Source organism: Bos indicus x Bos taurus, chromosome 9 (genome assembly GCF_003369695.1).
Source record: "Bos indicus x Bos taurus breed Angus x Brahman F1 hybrid chromosome 9, Bos_hybrid_MaternalHap_v2.0, whole genome shotgun sequence".
Lineage (NCBI taxonomy): Eukaryota > Metazoa > Chordata > Mammalia > Artiodactyla > Bovidae > Bos > Bos indicus x Bos taurus.
In genome coordinates this window covers 81,641,738-81,666,764 of record NC_040084.1, presented here as the reverse complement: position 1 = coordinate 81,666,764, position 25,027 = coordinate 81,641,738, and the positions used below count along the sequence as shown (strand labels likewise).

Sequence of the window (25,027 nt, the reverse complement as noted above, 5' to 3'; positions counted from 1 at the left end):
CTGCTCTGGGCAATTAAAGAAGGCTTTCTTGAAGATGTGACATTTGAGCCAAGCCTTCAAGGATGAGAGATGGGAAGAGAAAAAAGGTAAAAATCTCCCATGTAACATGACAGGAAGCATCAAAGAACATTCAAAAATCTGAGCATAGGCCAGTGCTTTTGGAGCCTAAGAGGAGAGGGATTTGTTGAACTAGGTGAGGTAACAGACAGGACCAGGAACAGGGCTGTGAATACAGCCTGTACATGATTTTGTTATTTCTCCAAAGAGCAGTAGGAAAATAGCAGATGATTTTGAGCTGGGAAGCAACATACGATTGTGACCTAAATAAGTGTAGATTGAAAGAAGTGGGTGGACATGTGGGCTATTAGATATTAAATGAAGGCCAATAGGATTTGGGAACTGACTGGATATGAGAGTTTCAGGATACTGAGGCAACAAAATGACTGCCCAATTTTGGCTTGGGCAATTGAGTCACTGGAGCATGAGTGTCTGAAGGAAGAAATAAGTAGTGTGATTTGGATTGCTGGAGTTTGAGATATACAAGTGGAGATAACCAAAAAGTCTGATCTCAGGAATGGTCCAGATTATATGTAAATCTGGAGAGTTACATGTTATATCCATTGACACAGATTTTTTTCTGGAAAACACATCATGTGAATTCTCCTGAGAACAGACATCACTCAAAATAATTTTAATCTTTTAGTAATTAATGAGTCGAGGCATGTTGAGAATTTACAGAATCGAGGATTCTACCCTGCACTACCACTTTTCTTTTAAAATGTCATCAATGAGACATGCACTGCCTTGGAACTTTCTGGAACACAATGCCAAGCAACCCAAATAGAATCAGAATTCAAGTTTATGTTCAGCAACTTGGCTATATCCTAACATCCTCTTATGAGCACCCCAAATGCCAGCTAAATAAATCAATCATTTAATTGGGAAAATAACAGTCAAGACATCCCAATATTAATCTACAATAATAGACATTAATTCACATATTATAATAGATATCAAAACAAGAGTTTATTGTTAGCTAGGATTAGACAAAGGAGTACGTCAAGGCTGTATATTGTCACCCTGCTTATTTAACTTATATGCAGAGTACATCATGAGAAACGCTGGGCTGGAAGAAGCACAAGCTGGAATCAAGATTGCCGGGAGAAATATCAACGACCTCAGATACGCAGATGACACCACCCTTATGGCAGAAAGTGAAGAGGAACTAAAAAGCCTCTTGATGAAAAGTGAAAGAGGAGAGTGAAAAAGTTGGCTTAAAGCTCAACATTCAGAAAATGAAGATCATGGCATCCGGTCCCATCACTTCATGGGAAATAGATGGGGAAACAGTGGAAATAGTGGCTGACTTTATTTTTTGGGGTTCCAAGGTCAACTGCAGATGGTAACTGCAGCCATGAAATTAAAAGACGCTTACTCCTTGGAAGGAAAGTTATGACCAGCCTAGATAGCATATTCAAAAGCAGAGACATTACTTTGCCAACATAGGTCCGTCTAGTCAAGGCTATGGTTTTTCCTGTGGTAATGTATGGATGTGAGAGTTGGACTGTGAAGAAGGCTGACGCTGAAGAATTGATGCTTTTGAACTGTGGTGTTGGAGAAGATTCGAGAGTCCCTTGGACTACAAGGAGATCCAACCAGTCCATTCTAAAGGAGACCAGTCCTGGGATTTCTTTGGAAGGAATGATGCTAAAGCTGAAACTCCAGTACTTTGGCCACTTCATGTGAAGAGTTGACTCACTGGAAAAGACTCTGATGCTGGGAGGGATTGGGGGCAGGAGGAGAAGGCGATGACAGAGGATGAGATGGCTGGATGGCATCACCAACTCAACGGACCTGAGTCTCAGTGAACTCCGGGAGTTAGTGATGGACAGGGAGGCCTGTCGTGCTGCGATTCATGGGGTCGCAAAGAGTTGGACATGACTGAGCGACTGAACTGAGCTGAACTGAGGATTAGACAACTCAATTATTTAATTCAAGGATACATAATATGCCATTACTATTTTGTAATATAGTTCATTTTACATATCTATTCACTATTTGCTTCCCTGGTGGCTCAGACGGTAAAGTGTCTGCCCGAAATGCGGGAGACCCAGGTTCGATCCCTGGGTTGGGAAGATCTCCTGGAGAAGGAAATGGCAACTCACTCCAGTACTCTTGCCTGGAAAATCCCATGGAGGGAGGAGCCTGGTACCAGGCTACAGTCCATGGGATCGCAAATAGTCGGACACGACTGAGCGACTTCACTCATTCACTATTTAGAAGTTCTTACATATTATGTTTACAATATACAACATTCAAAGACACATCATATTGTTTTATGATATATTTCATAACAATATAAATACATAAAATGTAAAATTTCTTTTCCTTAGTAGTTAGGAAAGGGTATGTTCTAATAATAAAGAGGTCAAAGTTCCCTTAAAAAAGATTTTAAATGTTAAAGTGTTTGAGGCAGATGAAAACTGATGAACTACTAAAGCTTTAGGAACAATTTCCTCTCCAAAAGGGAGAAATACATGGATTGGATCATCAGCCTGAATCTGAGAGATTTTGTGAGAGTATAAAAACATTTCTCACTTTTTATACTGTCCACTACTATTGCACTTTATGGATTACTATGTAATTAGGTTCCTTTTGGGGGGTAAATACCTGCTAAAGATTTGCTAAATTCTTAAATCTATTTTATTACATTCAAGTACCAAAAATTTTGTTCAGAAGAATACACATAAAATTTTACTATGAAAATCAGCTTTTCCCAACAAAAAATTCTCTTTACTGGAAAGCAACTAATTATTTCCTTTAAAATACATTTCTAATTCTCTCTTTCATAAGTGGTCTTAGCCAAGGTCTTCAAAAGATTTTTCCCATTCCACAAAAGAGAAAAGTAAACTGCTTGCACAGAACTGTGTTTCATTTGCACATTAATATTCCTTCATCATAAAGTTCTACTTTGCCAGCTCCTTAAGATAATCTCAGATTTTCTCTTGATAATCAAAATCCTTTATAGGCTACACAGATTCAGCATTAAGGGGGATCAGAGGACAAGGAAACACTGGGCAACTTGGGAGAACTGCAAATGACCATTTTAACAGTGACATAGCCACTGACTGATACTTTGTGCCACTAATTGGCAGGGGTCTCCAAGTTGAGTAACATTTGGCAGCAAGTCATTATTGGTTGCCGGAAGACAGGATCAAAGTTTCATCACAAGGCGCCTCTGTGCGACCCTCCACTTCCACATATATACTTTGGAAACACCACCATCTTCCACACCAAGGTAGGTGACAAACCGAATAAAAGAAAGAGATATTGCTTTATAATTATAATTTATTGTTACCTCTGCTCTAAGTTCTGTTTCCCCAAAATGAAGTGCTGCAAAGTTTAGCCAGCTCTTTCTCACTGAAACCAATACCCTCAACTCTACATCCAGTTCCTTCTTCAAAACTTCTCTGGCTGTCATAGGGAACCAGAAGCCACCACAATAAGCCTGGGTTAAAAGGACGGGGGATGGCCTTAACAGGCAAAACTCATGCTTTAATTTTTTTATTTTTTAATTTGGAAATTACAAGATGTAAAAATACAAACATGTTTAACAATGTACAATTATGATGGAAATATGCTGTAGGTCCTTGGGCAAAAAGTACTCATTCGTTTACATAATCCTAAGAATGCCAGAGATAGTGCAAAGGAAAGCCCGGGGGCCAGAGTTTGAGGCTCAGTGTGAAACTTAGTAAAAGACACCGCCCAGTGCCAAGAATTGCCATTCATTCTCGGAAGCGCTCCAAGGGAAGTTCATACTGTTGTGGTTAATGCCATTTACGGGGGCAATCAATTTCAGGTAAACAAACACCTGAAGGAGAGTTAAAGCGCAGTCTTCTCGGTCTCAGAAACTGGTCCAGGGGGCGGGGAATGACTCCGCGTAAACCATGGCCCTCGCCCCCCGGTGCTCTGGAAGCCGAAGCACCCAGGTGCTCCGCATTCCTGCAGCTGTCGCCTGATTCCCGGGTCCTCTGGTCCACTAGCAACCAGCCCAGGAGCGCCCACCCGACTCCCGAGGCCCACGCAAGTTACAAGGGAATAGATGGGGCTACTGCCGGGTTCCCAGGAGCACAAAGCTCCCGCCCGGACCCAGAGGATCCGGGCTTCCCAGAACTCGGTTCACTCCCCCACAAGGGGTTACAACCCGCGAGGCCCTGGTAACCCAGGTCACCTGGGAGCTGGCAAAGAGGAGACTCTCCCCCGGGCATGCCTGGAGCGGGGGAGCAGTTAGACCCAGGTTAGACCCGGGCTCCCCAGTTCAGTGGAAAACAAAGTGTGAGTCCTCTGGCTTCTGCAAGTCGGGCACACTCTCAACCCTGGAGTCACTCCCTTTCGTAATCTGGGGCTTGGCTTTAAAAAAAAAAAAAAATCCACTTTTAACAGCGTGCCTTCTAAAAGTTGCACAGCGTAAAATTTGTGCTGTGTCGCTTTCCTAAAGGGGCCTTGAGCAACCAGTGCCTCGCACCCCAAGCCACACAAGGACATGAATTACCTTACCAATTGCCGCAAGAGATGCCAAGGATCCGGGACCCCAGAAGAGGCAATCGCGCGGGACTACGCACCGACTGAGCGCTCCTTGTCACCTCACCAAAGCCCCACCCTCGGGAGCAGCAACGGCCTGGAGGTCGAGCACGTTTCCTGCCAGGCGGATGGCTGGGAACGTCTCCCCACCCGGTCCTGGCGGACACCTCCGGGGCCCCGCCTTCCCGGGGCTGAGGTGTGTGTGTGTGTGTGTGTGTGTGTGTGTGTGTGTGTGTGCGCGCGCGCGCGCGACAGGCCCTCCTAGGAAGCCACGTCCCCTCTTGGAGATCACTGGCCCAGAGCGCATGGAGGAACGACCCTCTCACCCTAGCCAGGAGAAAAAATTCAGGGAGTCAAGAGGCTGCCCAGAACCAGTCGAAGGAGTTCGGGTCGTTAGGAAATACTACACGGATTCCGAGGACTTCCGAGCTCGAGCTCTCCCCCACGTTTCTGGCATTCCCTGTCCCGGGGCGGGGAGCTGAACTGAGGTTCCAAGGAAAGTGCACGCAAAAGTTGGTTACATCTTAGGCTCAGCCTTGAGAAGGAGCTCGGGATCCTGTGCTGATCCTGGGCACAGGAGCCGCTGAAAACTCCATCCTCCCCGCAGCCTACGTCCCGTGTCCCGGGGCTGTGGTCACATTACCCGGCCCGAGGCTCAATAATGCAAGGACTTACCTGCTCCCATGCCCCGCGGGCTGCCTCGCCCGCCCGCCGCCGCCGAGTCCCAAGCCGGCCCGGGCCTCCTCGGATGTGTTTCAGGCGTAGTAATCGCGGTGTGTGTGCAAACGTGGGCTTTGTGGTGCGGTATATATATATATATTTTTTTTTTTTTTGGTTTGTTTGTTTTGTTTTTTTAAGGAAATATGGAAAACTAGACCAGATCCGAAAGAAAAAAAAATTTTTCTTTTTGACACTCGATTGTAAACGCCCCTAACTTGTGCAATCTTCCTGCCCCGTAGTTCCGCCAAAAACAAAACAGTCCCAGTGCAAACCTGGAACGGGCGCACAGGCACCAAGTTTGCCAAACACTGGAGAGTTTTCCGTCTGCAGAAATGACCCCGAAGGAGGGTGGCGGAGGGTGGGGGGGCACCGCTCCCCGAGATTCCCCAATCGGCTTCGGGAGCCGGAGGCTCCTCCTCGCCCCTCGGCGGGAGAAAGCCCGCGGGCCGCTGCGGCCGCCCGCTCCCCTCCTCCGAGGAAAGGCGACTCCAGAACTTCGTGCGCCGGCGGCTCGCGCCCCCGGCTCCTCCTCCTCCCCTCACCCGCCCGCCGGCCGGCCCCTTTGTTGAAGCGGGGAAAGGAGCGCCGGAGGCCGGGGAGGGCGGAGGACCGCGGGGTGCGCGCCGCCGCCCTCCTGGGAACCGGCTCCGGTCCCGGCACACGGGTTCGTCCTCCCCAGTAGAGGGGCGCCGAGCAGGTCCGGCTGCCCCTCGGCTCTCCCGTCCCGGCTGCCGCAGGGCCGGCAACTTTGTTCCGGGAGATGAGGTCTTCTCGGCTCCGGGTTCGGCCCCAGCCCGGTCCAGGCGGCCACCGCAGGCTGGGCTCCGGGGAACGTGGCGCCCCGGGTCACCTGACCGCGCGCCCCGTCAATCAGCGCCCGCCCCGCGCTCCCTCCCCGCGGGCAGCAGCCGGGCTGGCACTCGGCTGGCCTGGAGCGGCGCACCCGGAGCGGACGGTGCGTGCCGAGAGCCCGGAGCTAGCATGGATGCCTGGTGCTGCCACGGTCCCGTTTATTCAGATTAACCGAAAATGTGAGTCACACCCACCCCAGGCCAACCCGGTCTCGTTTTCCTCCTTTGAGAAATGAATTCTCATTTGCCCCTCCACTCGCCCCATCTCAGTGTGTTGACGTTGTCAAATTTTTGGTCCTAGTTCCAAGGGTACATTTATTTAATATAATTTTCTTGGTGTCGTTTTTAATATTAAGAAAAACTTGACAATTTCGTTTTACATTCGTTCATACATATATACAAATAGTGTTTGCGCTGATCTTATTTTTCCATTTTTCCACTATACATACACACTAAAACATCTGTTACAGAGTCTATTTCAAGGCTAAGGTGCTGGTCAAAATAATATCTGGTAAGAAATGCCTTTGTGCTGTGTATGCATTTTTTAAATTTACATATTCCATTCCCAGTGTGTTCCTGTGTTTCTCTCACATGATCAATACACTTGGAGGGGAAAAAAAAAAACCAGCAACCTAAATTCCTAGTTCCTATAAACAATGAGAAAAGGAACTCTGGTTTGTTGCTGGTTTAATATTTGAGAGTTAACAACTTATGAGTTAGTAAAGACAAACGCTAGGGGCCTTAAACAGTTTTTTCAGAAAGAACTCACTAGTCTTTTATTAGTTACAGAGTAAAAGGTCTGAGGGTGGCCCGGAGGGGGTTGCATTCTGAAACATAGTATTCCTTATAAAATCTCTAGCTTAGACTCCTTCCTTTATGTAGAGTTTCTTCACATAAGCCAAATAAAATCCAGAATATTAATAGGAAATAAGTATAATTAATCATCTGCTTTCATTCATTCATTCATTTTACAGACATCGATTTGGGGCCTGCCAGGTTCACTGGTGCTATGAAAAATACACAGATAAATCTGGCAGAGATGTTGCTTTAAAGAATTTCAAATCTACTAAGTGAGATAAGGCAAGTAAAAAAATAAAAATATACAAGATCAGCGATAAGTGCTATAAGAAAAGGGTAGATCAAATGCTTTCTCAGTCGGGCTATATCACAGGAGACTGGGGCTTCTTTTAACTGATAATTCTACAAGCTCTTAAAGCTACTTGCCATGCACTGTGACTTGGTGGAGTTAATGGAAACTCAAACCTCCTTGTTTAAAATAAAACCACTTGGGAATGTTTGAGGATTTCATTACTCAAAATTATGTACGTGAAAAGCACTTTGTAAGTTGCAAAATGCTACACAAAGATTAATTTATTAAACTCAAAATTTTGAAGAAAAACAGTCATTTGGGAACCTAGAATTTCTGAGATTTCAAGCTCTGAGGGATGTTTAGTTAAGTTTCCCAGAAAACCCTAAGGAAGGGGACACAGGGACCAGTAGGCACCACCTGTATGAGACCAACTCCAGCCACATCCAGCTTCAGGGGTTTCCGGTGTCTTCCCTGGGACCTGTGCCCTGCCTGTTTCTAGCCCTTCTCTCACCCAGACACCGATTTTCTTTGCGATGGAGGCCAAAGAACTTGCTGCTGATGGCATAACCCAGTCGTCCCACTCTGGTCCTGCTCCCTATTTGCTTGGTAAGTAGAGAAACCACAGTTGGTTGGAGACTTTGTCCTCAGAGGACTACCTCTCCATACAGCAGCCAGTGTGACCTTGAGAATGGAGTTGAGGGGAAAGTGGAGACAGACCACCAGGACGTAGATAGCAGTTAGTGCACCTGCAATCAACATTATTCCAGCTGCAGTCCATGCAGCAGGGACAGTAGCCTATAATGGGGTTTTGTCCCCTCAACCCCAAAGTGGATGTAGAACATTCAGAAAAAGTGATAGGAATGTGGCCCGTGTTTGTCATTAATTCAAACTCTGAATTGCCCCACAGTCACCAGAGAACATGAAAATTCAAGAAAACTGAACTGATGTCTCGGGGATAAAGTCCTTGACATAGGAGAAAATATGATGATATGAGTAGTGGATAGATTTCTATATAAAGATATATGCATATGTAGGTATATATAATGGAGAAGGCAATGGCAACCCACTCCAGCACTCCATGGGGTCGCTAAGAGTCGGACACGACTGAGCAACTTCACTTTCATGCATTGGAGAAGGAAATGGCAACCCACTCCAGTGTTCTTGCCTGGAGAATCCCAGGGACGGGGGAGCCTGGTGGGCTGCCGTCTATGGGGTTGCACAGAGTCGGACACGACTGAAGCGACTTAGCAGCAGCAGGAGCAGCAGCAAGTATATATAATATCAAGAGACATGATTCTACATAGATATGGTTCATATATAGGAAACTGCATACTAACATAAGAGCCAAAAAGAAAACTTTCCAACTAAACTTTAAATGCAGATCCTCTCTGAACAATAGAAGCATCGTGAAATACACAATGTATTAAAAAGCAAGGTGTTGCGTAATATTCCGTTATATATATATGGAATCTAGAAAGATGATACTGATGAACCTATTTGCTGGGCAGCAATGGAGATGCAGACAGAGAGAACAGACTTACGGACATGGGGGTGACAGGAAAGGAGAGGGTGGGATGAATGGAGAGAGTAGCACAAAACCCATACACTAACATGTGTAAAATAGATAGCCAGTGGGAATTTGCTGTGTGACTCAGGGAACTCAAACCAGGGCTCTGTGACAACCTAGAGGGGTGGGATGGGGTGGGAGGTAGGAGTGAGATTCAAGAGGGAAGGGACATGTATGTACCTATGGCTGACTCATGCTGATGTGTGGCAGAAACCAAGACAGTATTATAAAGCAAATATCCTTTAATTTAAAATAAATAATTGTTTTTTAAAGCAAGGTGCTCCTTCAACTTTTTCCTTTGTTTCTTCAGTCTAATATCTAATATCTAACACTTGCACAAGTTAAAGGTACATATAAATAAAGTTCTTTGTGATATAAAGAGGGAAAATTATAATGGATTTTTAGAGGATAATGATTTTTAGATGATAATTAGCACAATGGCAGAGTTTCTCACAATTTAGTGAATTTAAAAATTGCCAAGGAGCATATTTTGAATTCAGATTGTCTGCCAGCTGTGAGAAATTCTGATATACTGGTCTGGTGAGGCCCAGGAAGCTGCAGTTTTAATTAACAACCCATGAGGTTAGATCACGATGGTTGGGGAATCACACTTTGAGCCACTGTTCCCTAAGGGGTTGGCCTCAAATAGGCCATTCTGGATGATTGAATGGGTCTAGAAATTGCCCTACAAGGAAAAAAATCCATACTGGATCAATCATAATTTCAAAATACCCACAATTAGCCTTAACACTTCATATTCAAGTGTTTCGTTCAGTTGTAGATCACTCTTGAGATTACCAGAAGTCATTCACACCTCAGGAGCCATCTGGGCAATTCCACCTGCTCTGTGGTTCAAAGCCTGCTTGGATGATCTGCAAGGAAAAGTCTTATGGTGTGAGAGCAGAGAGGACAGGACCCTGGAGGGTACGCATGCTGAAATGCCAGGTCCAGGGAAACTAAGGATAAAATAAAAGGACTAAGCTGTTGGGGAGGAAAGAGCAACTGATAAAAAAAGGAGAGAATAAAGGAGGCTCCGAAGCAGAAGGAAGGGGAGCAGAGAGTGGAAGGTGTAAATGCACACCAGCTCCTTCTCTGTGTGCCTGCCCACTGACAACCAGAAAACTGGAGTTATCATCAGTTCAGTTCAGTCCCTCAGTCGTGTCCAAATGTTTGTGACCCCGTGGACTGCAGCATACCAGCCTTCCCTGTTCTTCACCAACTCCAGGACCTTACTCAAACTCTTGTCCATCAAGTCAGTGATGCCACCCACCCACCTCATCCTCTATCGTCCCCTTCTCCTCCTGCCCTCAATCTTTCCCAGCATCAGGGTGTTTTCAAATGAGTCAGTTTTTCGCATCAGGTGGCCAAAGTATTGGAGCTTCAGCTCCAGCATCAGTCCTTCCAGTGAATATTCAGGACTGATTTCCTTTAGGATTGATTGGTTTGATCTCCTTGTAGTCCAAGGGACTCTCAAGAGTCTTCTCCAACACCACAGTTCAAAAGCATCAGTTCCTCAGCACTCAGCTTTCTTTATGGAGTTAGCATACTTGTTACTTTTACTTGGTTTCATTTACTTTGTATAATTTTATAATGTTGCCACTGGCAGAGATTATACAGAGTCTCTCCTTCAACCCTTTAATTTCATGGATAAAAAAACAAATGGACCCTCCTACACTGTTGTTGGAAATGTAAATTGGTGCAGTCATTATGAAAAATAGTATGGAGCTTTCTTAAAACTGAAAATAGAGTTACCATATGACTCTGCAATCCCACTCTTGGGCATATATCCAGAGAAAAACATGGTCCAAAAGGATACATGCACCCCAATACTCATTGGAGCACTGTTTACAATAGCCAAGACATGGAAGCAACCTACATGTCCCTCAACAGAGGAATGGATAAAGAAGATGTGGGATATATATTCAATGAACTGTTTGTTACTCAGCCATTAAAAAGAATGAAATAAAACCATTTGCAGCAACAAATGGTTGGACCTAGGGTTTGTCATACTGAGTGAAGTAAGCCAGACAGAGAAAGAGAAATATTGTATGATATCGCTTATGTGCAGAACCTAAAAAGAAATGATACATATGAACTGATTCAAGAAAAAGAAAAGGACTCCCTGACTTAGAGAACAAAATTATGATTACCAGGGGGTAAGGATGGGAGGAAGGGATAATTAGGGAGTTTGGGGTTGACAGGTACACACTGCTATATTTAAAATGGGTAACTAACAAGGACCTATTGTATAGCACAGGGAACTCTGCTCAATGTTATGTGACAGACTGAATGGGAGAACAGATACATGTGTATGTGTGGCTGAATGGCTCTGATGTGCATCTGAAACTATCACAGCTCTGTTCATTGGCTATACTCCAATATAAAATTTAAAAAAAAATTTTAAGATATAAACAAATGAAAAATACAAAACTTACTAGGGAGTACCTTTAGGTAAAATAAAACAATCTTGGCAGAAAATGTCCAAATTACCAAGAAGGGGGAAGAGCACCACCAAGTTATATAAGTTCATTGTTAACCTGAAGGAGGAGGGCAGAAGATAGTGTAGCTGAAAGCCAACAGGCTGATTTAAGTTACCTGTGTGCATGCTAAGTCGTGTCCAACTCTTTGTAACCCCATGGACTGTAGCCCACCAGGCTCCTCTGTCCATGGGATTCTCCTGGCAAGAATCCTGGAGTGGGTTGCCATGCCGTCCTCCAGGGGATCTTCCCAACCCAGGGATTGAACCCCATGTCTCCTTTGTCTCCTGCACTGTGGATTCTTTACCACTGAGCAAGTGCTTATTATTATATTGACACATCATTTGTATGAGGTTGTGGGACCTTGATCTCTAACCTCCTGTCTGTGAAATAAAACAATAGCTCCCTCAAATGCTGTTGTGAAAAATCAAATGAATCTCTTGATATAAACCATTTATCACAATGTTTGATACTTTTAAGCTTTTATTTTGTTCTTTCCTCTCAATTCAAAAGGATTTGCTGCCATTTTGTAATAATCTTTACTTTTTTTTTAAACATTCCTGGAACGCCCACTATCTGCTGAGGGGCTGGGTGTGCAAATGGGAATAAGCTACAGCTGTCTTCAGAAAGCTCCTGTTTGGTAAGAAAGACCAACACATAGACAATTATAAATTAATATGGATGCACATATAAATTAATATGGATGCAGTACAGCCAAGATGTAACATGAACCCAGAAAGGGACATGTAACCCAGTAGAATTACTTTGCCAACAAAGGTCTGTCTAGTCAAAGCTATGATTTTTCTAGTAGTCATGTATGAATGTGAGAGTTGGACTATAAAGAAAGCTGAGCACCAAAGAATTGATGCTTTTGAACTGTGGTGTTAGAAAAGACCCTTGAGAGTCCCTTGGATTTCAAGGAGATCAAACCAGTCAATCTTGAAGAAAATCAGTCCTGAATATTCACTGGAAGTCCAGAAACTCCAATACTTTTGCTACCTGATGTGAAGAATTGACTCATTGGAAAAGACCCTGATGCCAGGAAAGATTGAAGGCAGGACGAAAAGGGGATGATAGAGGATGAAATGGTTGGATGGCATCACCGACTTGATGGACATGAGTTTGAGTAAGGTCTCAGAGTTGGTGAAGGACAGGGAAGGCTGATGTGCTGCAGTCCATCGGGTCACAAAGAGTCGGACACAACTGAGCGACTGAACTGAGCTGAACTGAACTGAGGGGGTAGAGGGTATCAAGAAATGACACCCAAATTGATCCTTAAGAGAGCATAGAGATCATAAAGGACATCTATGGTCTTGACTCTGCCCAACATCTTTTCTCCTCTTTTGGAAGGAATGTTACCTCTTCCTTTAAGTAATTGCTCCTCCCTTGCACCAGTCAAGTTTTGTGGAGTTGTCAATCACTTCTCTACCTTGCCTTGGGGTGGGCTTATGACTCAAGAACAGCCAATCATAGGCTTCAAACCCTGTGATAATGATTAACCTAAAAGAGAAGATGGGAGATCCAGGCTGGGCCCACCTGAGTCCTTCCAGAAGAGTTTTCACAATAACACTGGAAGGGAATCTTCTTATTTCTCTTTGGAATTAGTTTACTAGAGGAGCATAAAATAGAATCTCTCCACACCTCTCTCCTGCTCCTACTTCTAGCTTCAGTTCTGTACCTATAGAGGAGAAAATAAAGTACCACATCTGGAGCTGAATAAATGTGGAAAAGGAGACTTGAGGATGTGAGAATTCCCAGTTTCCACATACAAAGGAGTGCCCTTTCTATGGCTCCTTTTTTCTCAGTGTTAGCCTGGGTTGGAATTCTATCACTTGTGACTGAACAAGCCCAGTATAATATAAAAATTAACCAGGGACTTCCCTGGTGGTCCAGTGGCTAAGACTCTGCACTTCCAAGGCAGGAGGCCCAGGGTTCAATCCCTGGTCAGGGAACTAGATTCCACATGCCACAACTAAAGATTCTGCATGTCGAAACTAAGACCCGGTGCAGCCAAATATATAAATAAATACTTTTAAAATAACAATAAATAAATCATTATCTTCATGATAGGAAGTCAATAGTTAAAATCTAAACTTAAAAAAAAAAAAAGAACGAGGAGCATTCCAAGCTTGTTACTTAGAGATTTGGAGGTAATATCAGAAGAATAGCTTAAAAGTACAAAGTAGATGCTTCTGAGAAAGAGGATATGGAGAAAAGCCATTAGAGACTGACATTTGTCTTTGCAAACTTTGTACAACTAGCTGATTCTTACTTATGGGCATATTTAAATTTAATTAAAATAAAATAATAGGCTGACAGAATTCATAAGTGAATGAAGAATAGTATGAAAAGAAATGGTTTACGGTTAGAACTAGAGACCTAGATCTGAGTAGACCCTATAGGCACTTTTGACGCTGTGGCTCCCTCCCACTCTAATATCAATATTTTAAATTCTTTTTTATGTAATTTATATGCGTCAACATTTTTTTTCTTCTTAGACAAAATTTAATAAAATTTCATGGGCTTTTTAAAAATCTCATGGTCCCTAAGCACTGTAGCTACTGATTAGATCCCCCTACAGGAGAAAGAAAGGAGAAACATAGAGAAAAACACAGAGTTCATTTACTCTGTAGTTAATGCTCTCTCTGCTAAGTACCAAAATTTCTAGGTAAGAATGATGGCAAATTAAATAATTTTATAAACAATAAAACTTTCTTTTGGTCTGATTCCAACACTGTTAGTACATTACACAGTATTTTCTCTTGATTTTTCTAAATTTATTTCATAGCAGTAACATCATATTGAAATGCTTGAACCTAGAAGCTTAATATAGGCTTCCCTGGTGGCACAGCAGTAAAGAATCCTCCTGGAATTCAGGAGATGCAGGTTCAATCCCTGGGTCAGGCAGATTCCCTGAAGAAGGAAATGGCTACCCACTCCAGTATTCTTGCCTGGAAAATTCCATAGACAGAGGAGCCTGGTGGGGCTATAGTCCATGGGGTTGCAAGAGTCAGACAGGACTTAGCAACTAAACCACCACCACAGCAACTTAACGTAAACCAATATTAAACTTGCTGGATGTATTTGCAATTTTCCATAGGGTTATTCTCAACCGAATACAATATTAAAAGGCTTTCTGTCTCCAGTTCTTTCTCTGTAATTATAAAGGGAACCTGATATTTGCCATTGAGCTACAGTCTTTCCACTTCTGCATGAAGATTATGGCATACATTGTGATCAACTTAATCATTCCCATTTCAGTTAGTTAAGTTGAGGAGATCAAGACTTTGTGCCAAAGATGCAGGTACAAATTAAAAGAATTTGTTTAAAATGTGTTTGTATAATAATCCCTGACCAGGAATTAAACCCACATCCCTTGCATCAGAAGGCAGAGCCTTAACCACTGGACCAGCAAGGAAATCCCTCCATTTCAGCATATCTAAAACTGAACTTCCCTGTACTATTCTCTCCCTCTTGACTTAATCCAGTCTTTGGTACCACAATTCTGGTCACTCTAGCTTGAACCTAGGATTCTTGCTTCTCCTCCTCATTTTGAATATCTAATTGATTAATAAGTTCTATTGGTTCTCGCTTTGCAATAGTTCATATCTCTATGGCACCACATCCCAGCCCCACCGTTCCTTCTTTTCTCGGTACTAAAACTTTCATAATGGCCTCCTAATTACAGCTCTTTCTCTTTCCATCCATCCTACACTTTTCATTGCAACGTGCTGTTAAAATCATGTTGTTCAAGAATCTTCAACAGCTCCCAATAAAATGGCCTCTTGCATAGCATTGGCCGTTTGAATCTGGTAGCAAGCTACTCTTTTGCTATGCTCAGCCTTTTTAATTTACTTTTTGTCAAAAAGTCTTTTGCAGTGTAGCTCTATAGCGTGGGTCACTCTGTTCTTTCGTCTGGAGATTCTTGGGACTCCCGTTTTATTAATGTGGCTCAAGTCCTTCTTCTCTTTGAAGCTTTTCCTGACTACTCATCACGAAACGAGGCTTTCCTAGGTGGCGCAGTGGTGAAAAATCCATCTATCAAGCAAAAGACGCAAGTTCAATCCCTAGGTCAGGAAATCCCCTGGAGAAGGAAATCGCAACCCACTCCAGTATTTCTCCTGAGAAATCCCGTGGACAGAGGAGCCTGGTGGGTTGCAGTCCATGAGGTTGCAAAGAGTCAGACACAACTGAAGCAACTGAGCAGAATGCACATAGCTCATAATGATTTTTGTCCTTTGAATTCCACACATTTATTCTCATTATCACTCATTTAAAAATGTATCATACTGCCTTTGGAGTTCCCTGGTGGTCTAGTGGTTAGGATTTAGCACTTTCACTATATTCTTTGCAGCCAAAGATGGAGAACCTCTATACGGTCAGCAAAAACAAGACCCGGAGCTAACTGTGGCTCACATCATGAACTCCTTATTGCCAAATTCAGACTGAAATTGAAGAAAGTGGAGAAAACCACTAGACCATTCAGATATGACCTAAATCAAATCCCTTATGACTATACAGTGTAAGTGAGAAATAGATTTAAGGGACTAGATCTGATAGACAGAGTGCTTGAAGAACTATGGACGGAGGTTCGTGACATTGTACAGGAGACAGGAACCAAGACCATCCCCAATAAAAAGAAATGCAAAAAAGCAAAATGACTGAGGAGGCCTTACAAATAGCTATGAAAAGAAGGGAAATGAAAAACAAAGGAGAAAAGGAAAGATATACCCATCTGAATGCAGAGTTCCAAAGAATAGCAAGAAGAGATAAGAAAGCCTTCCTCAGGGATGAATGCAAAGAAATAGAGGAAAACAACAGAATGGGAAAGACTAGAGATCTCTTCAAGAAAATTAGAGATACCAAGGGAACATTTCATGCAAAGATGGGCTCGATAAAGGACAGAAATGGTATGGACCTAACAGAAGCAGAAGATATTAAGAAGAGGTGGCAAGAATACACAGAAGAATTGTACAAAAAAGATCTTCATGACCCAGATAATCACAATGGTGTGATCACTCACCTAGAGCCAGACATCCTGGAATGTGAAGTCAAGTGGGCCTTAGGAAGCATCACTGTGAACAAAGCTAGTGGAGGTGATGGAATTCCAGTGGAGCTATTTCAAATCCTGAAAGATGATGCTGTGAAAGTGTTGCACTCAATATGCCAGCAAATTTGGAAAGCTCAGCAGTGGCCACAGGACTGGAAAAGGTCAGTTTTCATCCCAATCCCAAAGAAAGACAATGCCAAAGAATGCTCAAACTACCGCACAATTGCCCTCATCTCACATGCCAGTAAAGTGATGCTTAAAATTCTCCAAGCCAGGCTTCAGTAATGCGTGAACTTTGAACTTCCAGATGTTCAAGCTGGTTTTAGAAAAGGCAGAGGAACCAGAGATCAATCAGATTGCCAACATCTGCTGGATCATCGAAAAAGCAAGAGAGTTAAAAAAAAAAAACATCTATTTCTGCTTTATTGACTAATCCAAAGCCTTTGACTGTGTGGATCACAATAAACTGTGGAAAATTCTGAAAGAGATGGGAATACCAGACCACCTGACCTGCCTCTTGAAAAACCTGTATGCAGGTCAGGAAGCAACAGTTTGAACTGGACATGGAACAACAGACTGGTTCCAAATAGGAAAAGGAGTACATCCAGGCTGTATATTGTCACCCTGCTTATTTAACTTATATGCAGAGTACATCATGAGAAACACTGGGCTGGAAGAAGCACAAGCTGGAATCAAGATTGCTGGGAGAAATATCAATAACCTCAGATATGCAGATGACACCACCCTTATGGCAGAAAGTAAAGAAGAATAAAAGAGCCTCTTGATGAAAGTGAAAGAGGAGAGTGAAAAAGTTGGCTTAAAGCTCAACATTCAGAAAACGAAGATCATGGCATCCGGTCCCATCACTTCATGGCAAATAGATGGGGAAATAGTGGAAACAGTGGCTGACTTTATTTTTCTGGGCTCCAAAATCACTGCAGATAGTGATTGCAGCCATGAAATTAAAAGACGCTTACTCCTTGGAAGGAAAGTCATGACCAACCTAGACAGCATATTAAAAAGCAGAGACATTACTTTGTCAACAAAGGTCCATCTAGTCAAGGCTATGGTTTTTCCAGTGGTCAGAGCGCCGAAGAATTGATGCTTTTCAACTGTGGTGTTGGAGAAGACTCTTGTGAGTCCCTTGGACTGCAAGGAGATCCAGCCAGTCCATCCTAAAAGAGATCAGTCCTGGGTGTTCATTGGAAGGACTGATGTTGAAGCTGAAACTCCAACACTTTGACCACCTGATGCGAAGAACTGACTCATTTGAAAAGACCCTGATGCTGGGAAAGATTGAAGGCAGGAGGAGAAGGGGACGACAGAAGATGAGATGGTTTGATGGCATCACCGACTCAATGGACATGGGTTTGGGTGGACTCCGAGAGTTGGTGATGGACTGGGAGGCCTGGCGTGCTACGGTTCATGGGGTCGCAGAGTCGGAGACAACTGAGCGACTGAACTGAACTGTACTGTCATGGCACAGGTTCAATTCCTGGTCAAGGACCTGAGATCCCACAAACTGTGTGACCAAAAAGAAAAAGGCATCAAACTGCCTTTTATGTTTAGTTACAGCCTCTTATTTATGAATCTTGTTTCCTGAACAAGTTATAAACTCCTGAGGTCCTAGAGTCTGTCAGATTCTAACATGGTAGACATAGTAAGCCATGTTCAGTTCACTTCAGTTCTGTCTGACTCTTTGCGACCCCATGAATCGCAGCACACCAGGCCTCCCTGTCCATCACCAACTCCCACAGTTCACTTAAACTCACGTCCATCGAGTCGGTGATGCCATCCAGCCTCTCATCCTCTGTCGTCCCCTTCTCCTCCTGCCCCCAATCCCTCCCAGCATCAGAGTCTTTTCCAATGAGTCAACTCTTCGCATGAGGTGGCCAAAGTACTGGAGTTTCAGCTTTAGCATCATTCCTTCCAAAGAACACCCAGGACTGATCTCCTTTAGACATGGCCTAACATGGCCACATAGTAGGTTCCCATTCAATAATTGATTGAGAAGAGAAAAATATTTTTGGCTGAACTTTTCCATTTCCATGCAGATAGCGGACATTGTAAAATATATATGCATATATGAATGTGAATGTACTTAATACCACTGAACTGTACACTTAAATATTTTATGTTATATAAATTTTACTACATTAAAACTATTGTATGTATAGTAAACCAAAGTCCATGTTTTATATATCTTCAAATTATATCTGACAATTTTGATTACTATCTACTTGGTTTATTAGACATGAATGAGTTGGAAGAAAACACTGGGTTTGAGTCCCTGCTGTCAAGAGAACATCTATGTGATGACCTAGGACACTATTATTTTACATTTTGTGCCTCCATTGCATGTTCTGGAAAACAAATGGACAGATTCACCGGATGATCTCCGAAGACCCAGTTCTATGAGTCTGTAACTTCACATGTCTCTGGAGAGCACACATCATCTCCAGAATCATGTGAGAACTCTATCTGGCTCCCTTCCCAGATCCGCAAACCAAACTGTGCAGAGCATAATCTATCCCACTCCCAACCCTGGAGATTCTAAAAACAGTTTGGGAAACTGATAGCAGCTGTGAATTTGGAGGCCTGTGCTTCTGCCCCACCCTGGCTGTGCCTCTTTTTTGGGAATTCCAGCTAGGCGTATGCTCAACCAGCATGCGGTCCTAGCAGGACCGACTGTCTTTCAGGTTTGGGGAGGGCTGGGGAAGGAGCCTTTTCTTCCCTCAACTACAACAGGAAGTACTTGGGAAACCAGTCTCATTCATTATTTAACGAGATTTCTGAAGTTTATTAACCTCAAATTTTAAGTAGAGGAACTTTCATCTGTTTTGCAGTTTGCAAAATCCTTTACAATACATTTTTTTTTTTTAATTTCCCACGTTGGGGTAAAGAATATTGTTCTGATGGTTGTCCTTTGAAATTAAGTATGGAGGCTGAGTTGGTGGCTTGTTTTTTGTTTTTCAAAATAATAATAGGTTTTGTTTGAACATGCAAAAACCTCTACATCTTTTAGCTCAGATTAGTTACCGTAACTACAAATCTGTCAACTAAAAAGGCAACAATATTAATAGGGTTTTAGAGTGCTAGCACATTGCAAAATCCCAAAGCCTCCATTTGTACAGGCAAAGCATGGGGCAAAAGAGTAGGGAGCTGGGATGACATCTTAATTGTAGATCAATGGACCACCCCAGCTTTCCAGGAGTCCTGAACAAAAGGCAGAGCTGAATATTTTAGGCCTGAGATCACTGCATTCTCAACGAATCTTTGTATAAAGAAAAGAGAGGCGAGAGAGAGAGCTAGAGAGAAAGGAGGGAGAGAGAAATTTCTTGCTGTCATTGTCTTAATAAGTATTTAATTATTTAATGATCTGCTGACTCTCCATGGGATTTAAGGTTATTTATATAATGATTAAATAAAATTCAAGCTAAATGGCTGAGGAAAGCTGAACCAAATTAAAATTATAGGTTGGAAAGATAAGATGAGGTCAGAAACAAGGTTAAGACACAAAAACACATGAATAAATTTTTGATTACTTCTTGGTATTGTGCCACAATGATTGTGAATAGCAATGCTTTTTTAAGTATCACAAAATGTTAGATGTTACCAGGGTGTTACTCATAGACCCTTCTTCAAGAGCTATTCCCTGAAGTGGCTCAATGCAGATGTGCCAGAGCCCTACATACTTTGCTTATCTCCCTTCAGATAATATGGTCTGTCCAATATTAACCTGAGGGGTCACTGCATGACAGGGCCAAGATTCCTGGGGTTAACTTCTTCAAATTCTCGTGTCTCCTTGTTCATCTTTCTGTCTTTGTGGTTGATTAATGGTCTTGGGTTGGCTGGATGAATACTGTAGTGTGGTTTCTCTGTGGCACCTCCTTGGACTCCACCGCCAGCCTCTCCAGTGGTTACCTTAAGAAGCCACGTCTTCGGATCCTGCCAAATAGAGATTCAGCGGTTAGATTCACTTTTCCGGTGATGCTGGAAAGGAGGCTTTTCTGTCAGTGCTTTTGTTTCTAATACCAGTTGTGTGGTTTTGTGATTATAATGCAATTTCTTCAGAACATTTCTATGCTACTTTATATTTTTCTCCATGAATTTGATAGCCAACATATTTTTAAAATATTAAAATGATACTGCTATTTTTTTAATCTAGAAAATTTTTCCTAAAAAGGAAACTCAATCCCAGTTTATTTATCGTTTCCTCTAAAAACCGAAGCTTAAAAAAAAATAAAAATAAAAACCGAAGCTTTTCTATCTTTAACCTAGTTGTTCAGCCTGTAGGCTAGGCTGAGGTGAAAAGGTCACAGAAGAATTACTCCAAAGGAGAAAGTATTAAATATTTCCACACTCCATTGATGAATCAGAAACAGAGAAGGAGGGGCTGGATGATGGCTCATACACTAAAGAATTCTAGAGCTAGAAAAGAACGTTGCCCTTAGGCTAAAGATTTCACAGCTGTATTTATCCCCTTGAAGTTGGCCTTGGGTAACAGAGGTCAAGAGTTGGGGGCAGGGTGGGAGGAACTGGGAGATTGACATATATATGCATGATTGATGGGCTTCCCTATATGGGCTCATCTGGTAAAGAATCTGCCTGCAATGAGGGAGACCTGGGTTCCATCCCTGGGTTGGGAAGATCCCCTGGAGAAGGGAATGGCTACCCACTCCAGTATTCTGGCCTGGTAAATCCCACAGACAGAGGAGCTTGGCAGGTTACAGTTGCAAAGAGTCAGACATGACTGTGTGACTTTCACTTCACACTATTGATACCATGTGTAAAATAGATAACTAATGAGAACCATTCTTTGGAAGGAATGATGCTAAAGCTGAAACTCCAGTAGTTTGGCCACCTCATGCGAAGAGTTGACTCATTGGAAAAGACTGATGCTGGGAGGGATTGGGGGCAGGAGGAGAAGGGGACGACAGAGGATGAGATGGCTGGATGGCATCACTGACTCGATGGACGTGAGTCTGAGTGAACTCCGGGAGTTGGTGATGGACAGGGAGGCCTGGCGTGCTGTGATTCATGGGGTTGCAAAGAGTCAGACACGACTGAGCGACTGAACTGAACTGATTGAGAACCTACTGTATAGCTCAGGGAACTCTACTCACTCTGTGGTTACCTAAATGGGAAGGAAATCCAAAAAATTGGGGCTATAAGTACATGTAGAGCTGATTCACTTTGTTGTACAGCAGAAACTAACACAACATTGTAAAACAACTATACTCCAATGAAAATTAATTTTAGAAAAAAAAAAAAAGAGTAAAGGGTGGGACAGGGGCAAAGCAGAGACTATGGCTACTTTATTGTTTTTAAGTCAATTTGCTCCACTGTAAGTCCATGATTTGAGGAGGTGGGGGACATATGACTGACACACTAAAAAGCTGAACATATTTAACGCATATGTTTTGGTGAGTTTGAAAATAAAAGTGTATACCATGAGACTATCACAATGCGTTAGTTGCTCGGGTTTCCCTGGTGGCTCAGACAGGAAAGAATCTGCCTGCAATGATCCCTGGGTCAGGAAGATCCTCTGAAGAAGGGAATGGGTACCCAACCCAGTATTCTTGCCTGGTAAATCTCATGGACAGAAGATCCTGATGAGTTACAGTCCATGGGGTCACAAAGAGACACAACTGCTAGACTAATATGTAATCAGTACATAATCAATAATAGTTTTGAAAGTTTTGCTTTGGTTTTATTATGGGACCAAGCTATGGCCTTATAAAAATCTTGCTTTGTGTCATTTTCAAACCTTAGAAATAGCTATGATATGTAATATGAAGATTAAAAAAAATTGAAACTCAGTACTATGGACTGAATGGTATGTGTTCTTGAAGTTCCTATATTAAGTTCTAACCTCCAACATGATAGCGTTTGAAGGGGGAACTTGGGGAGATAATTAGGTTTGGGTGAAGTCATGAGGGTGGATCCCCCATGATGGGATTAGTGCCCATATAAGAAGAAGGAAAGATCAGAACTTTCTCTCTCTTGAGTCATACGAGCATACAACAAGAAGATGGCCTTCTGCAAACCAAGAAGAGGCCTCTCACTGGGAACTAAAGTCGCTGGCATCTTGATCTCGGATTTCCCAGTCTTCAGATATGTGAGAAATAAATGTCTGTTCTTTAGCCACCCAGTCTACATGGTGCAGTGGTGAAGAATCCACCTGCCAATGCAGTAGACACAAGAGACATAGGTCAGGAAGATCCCCTGGAGAAGGAAATGGCAACTCACTCCAGCACTCTTGCTTGGGAAATCCTATGGACAGAGGAGTCTGGCAGGCTACAGTTCCTGTGTTGCAAAGAGTTGGGCACGACTTAGCAACTAAACAACAACAACTATGCTATTTTAGTAAGATCACTCAAGACCACACAAGCAGTGAGTAATTGTACCAGAATTGAATAAGTGTTTGAAACCAAAGCCTTGCTTTTTCCAGAAAACTATACTGCCTACAAATGTCAGAGGGAAACTACTTGAATATCTCCAGACAGAATGTTCCTCTGGCCCAGCCTGAATCCAACAGCTTTATTTTGCTGTGTTACTATGTGTAAGTTACTTGAGTTCTTCGTGCCTTGGCTTCCTCATATGTCAAATGGACTAATGGTAATACTCTATCTCACAGGGTTGTTGAGATAATTGTATGAAGACCTATGAAGTGTTTAGGACAGTGCCTGGCATGTAGTTAAGTTTTAATATTATTGTTATCATTACTAGTGCTTATAACTTTGGGGTTAACTCAGATTATCAGTCTTTGGGAGATGGGAGGAAAGAGAACCAACTGCTGTATTTTTCAGCACATATTTTAATACTTTATATAGTATCAATACTAGTATATTCCTTGTGGAATATTAACTTTGTGGTTTTCTGAAATCATCTCTGAAAAATTTACAACAGAATGTGACAGGCTGCCCAGCAGAGCCACCAGCAGAGCTTCTAGAAAACAGATTTCAACACACACTCTTACCCCTAACCCAGCTCCTATCCTCATGCCACCACTTATTCGAATCTGCAAGGATGGGCCAGAAATACGTTTTCTTTTTTTCTTTTAATATTTTATTTGTTTGGCTGCACTGGGTGTTCGTTGCTGCATGTGAACTCAGCTGCACTATGTGGGATCTAGTTCCCTGACGAGGGATCGAACCCAGACCCTCTACATTGGGAGTGTGGAGTCTTTGTCACTGGGTCCCTAGGGAAGTCCCCAGAAATACCTACTTTTAATAAGTATCCCAGGTGATTCAGATATGCAGTCTTCTAATCTAGTCCATTTTAAAACAAGGGGAAAATGAGACCCATAGAGGTTATGTGATTTTACCAAGACCTGGGGCTCTTTCCACCATAAGGTGCTAACATTCACACAGATGTGCGGCCTATTATTCTAGGTCTGTTGCCAGCAAAACCATTTTGTCCTTGTCAGCCAGAAGATTATAGACTCAATCAAAATGCCAAACTGGCCTCACAGATCCACCCATGCACACCAGGGATGTTAGGAAGCAGAGGGTTGGGGGAAGATTTGAGTTGCAGGTACCCAAACTCTCCTCCCCTCCTCTGTGAACTGGGGTGACAAACGCAGAGAGAAAACAACTCACTTAAGCTGGCCTGGACTCTGGGTCTGCACAAATATGGGATTCTGCAAGTAAACATGTCTTTTATCTTCTATTTGGTTTAGCCCTGGTTGAAAGATAATCCTAGGTTAGCCTTTTGAAAAGCATCTTATCTCTTTTATATTTTTCACCAGGTGTGAGTCTCTTTTTCTGTTTCAGCTGCTGTTGACACTGGGGTTGAGTTTGGACCTAATGAGAAGACGCCTAAGTTGTAGTTGTTCATTTACTTACCCTCTGACAAGCTTAACTGTGCTTATAGAGCCACCAAACAGCTTTCATAGCAAAAATGTTTCTGAGCTATTGACTTGTAAACATGGCCTTAAAGTCAATAAAGTCTTTTCTCTGAGAGCCCCCAGGTATGTCAAGAAATCTAAAACTGAAGAAAACAAAAAACTCTCCTTAAGGCTCCCACGAAACCAATTTGTAGATAAGGTCTAACAACTCTCTGAACTATTGTTTAAAAACATAGGAAAACAATCTTCCACAAGGGTGTTTCTTCTAAGTATCTCCCAGGCAGTGATAGCTTATAAAATGTGGGGAACAGCTGTAGACAGCAAGAAAAAACTTGGAGAATTGTTATAAATACCTAGTCTTGCTCAGCCGGCAGCTAAACTAGAAGAATGGCTACTCTTAAGAAGGATGTTTTGACTTTCCTAAAAAGGAAAAAAAAAATGTCATGAGGACTTGTTTCTACTTCTTGACACAATATTCCCTATGTGGAATCTTTCCTATGGATTGCCAGGAGCAGGGAGTTGGAAGAAATACATATCATTTTTTAAGCTAGTGGGTTTGCCCCTCAAAGCCCAAAGGCAAAAGAAATGCTCCCATAGCAAACATCTTGGTCTTGTACTTCCTTTATTGTTACACTCATCAACCTTATAACTGCTTGTTCAATATCTGTCTTCCAGTTAGACTACAAATTCCATGAGAGTGATTGTTTTTCCTTATTCGCAACCATATCTCTGGTATAGAGACCTGGCACATAGTTTGATGTTCAATAAATATCTTTTGAATAAAATGCTGAATAAATTATGTTGAAGCCATAGCCTTCAAGAGAGATGATGGGAGCCAG

The 25,027-nt window shown here is 42.6% G+C and overlaps 2 protein-coding genes across 2 annotated transcripts in view; one reads left to right on the top strand and one right to left on the bottom strand.

Annotated features, from left to right (window-relative positions):
- UTRN (utrophin) overlaps positions 1–5,692 on the bottom strand; it is a 557,360-nt gene extending 551,668 nt beyond the window's left edge. The window contains exon 1 of the mRNA XM_027551766.1: positions 5,257–5,692. The gene's annotated coding sequence lies outside the window, so the exon portion shown is untranslated. The remainder of the gene's footprint in view (positions 1–5,256) is intronic.
- LOC113898746 (translation initiation factor IF-2-like) overlaps positions 5,243–25,027 on the top strand; it is a 41,732-nt gene continuing 21,947 nt past the window's right edge. The window contains exons 1-2 of the mRNA XM_027552145.1: positions 5,243–5,385; positions 5,646–6,332. Coding sequence (XP_027407946.1) covers positions 5,243–5,385; positions 5,646–6,324 — 822 coding nt within the window. The 3' untranslated portion in view covers positions 6,325–6,332. The remainder of the gene's footprint in view (positions 5,386–5,645; positions 6,333–25,027) is intronic.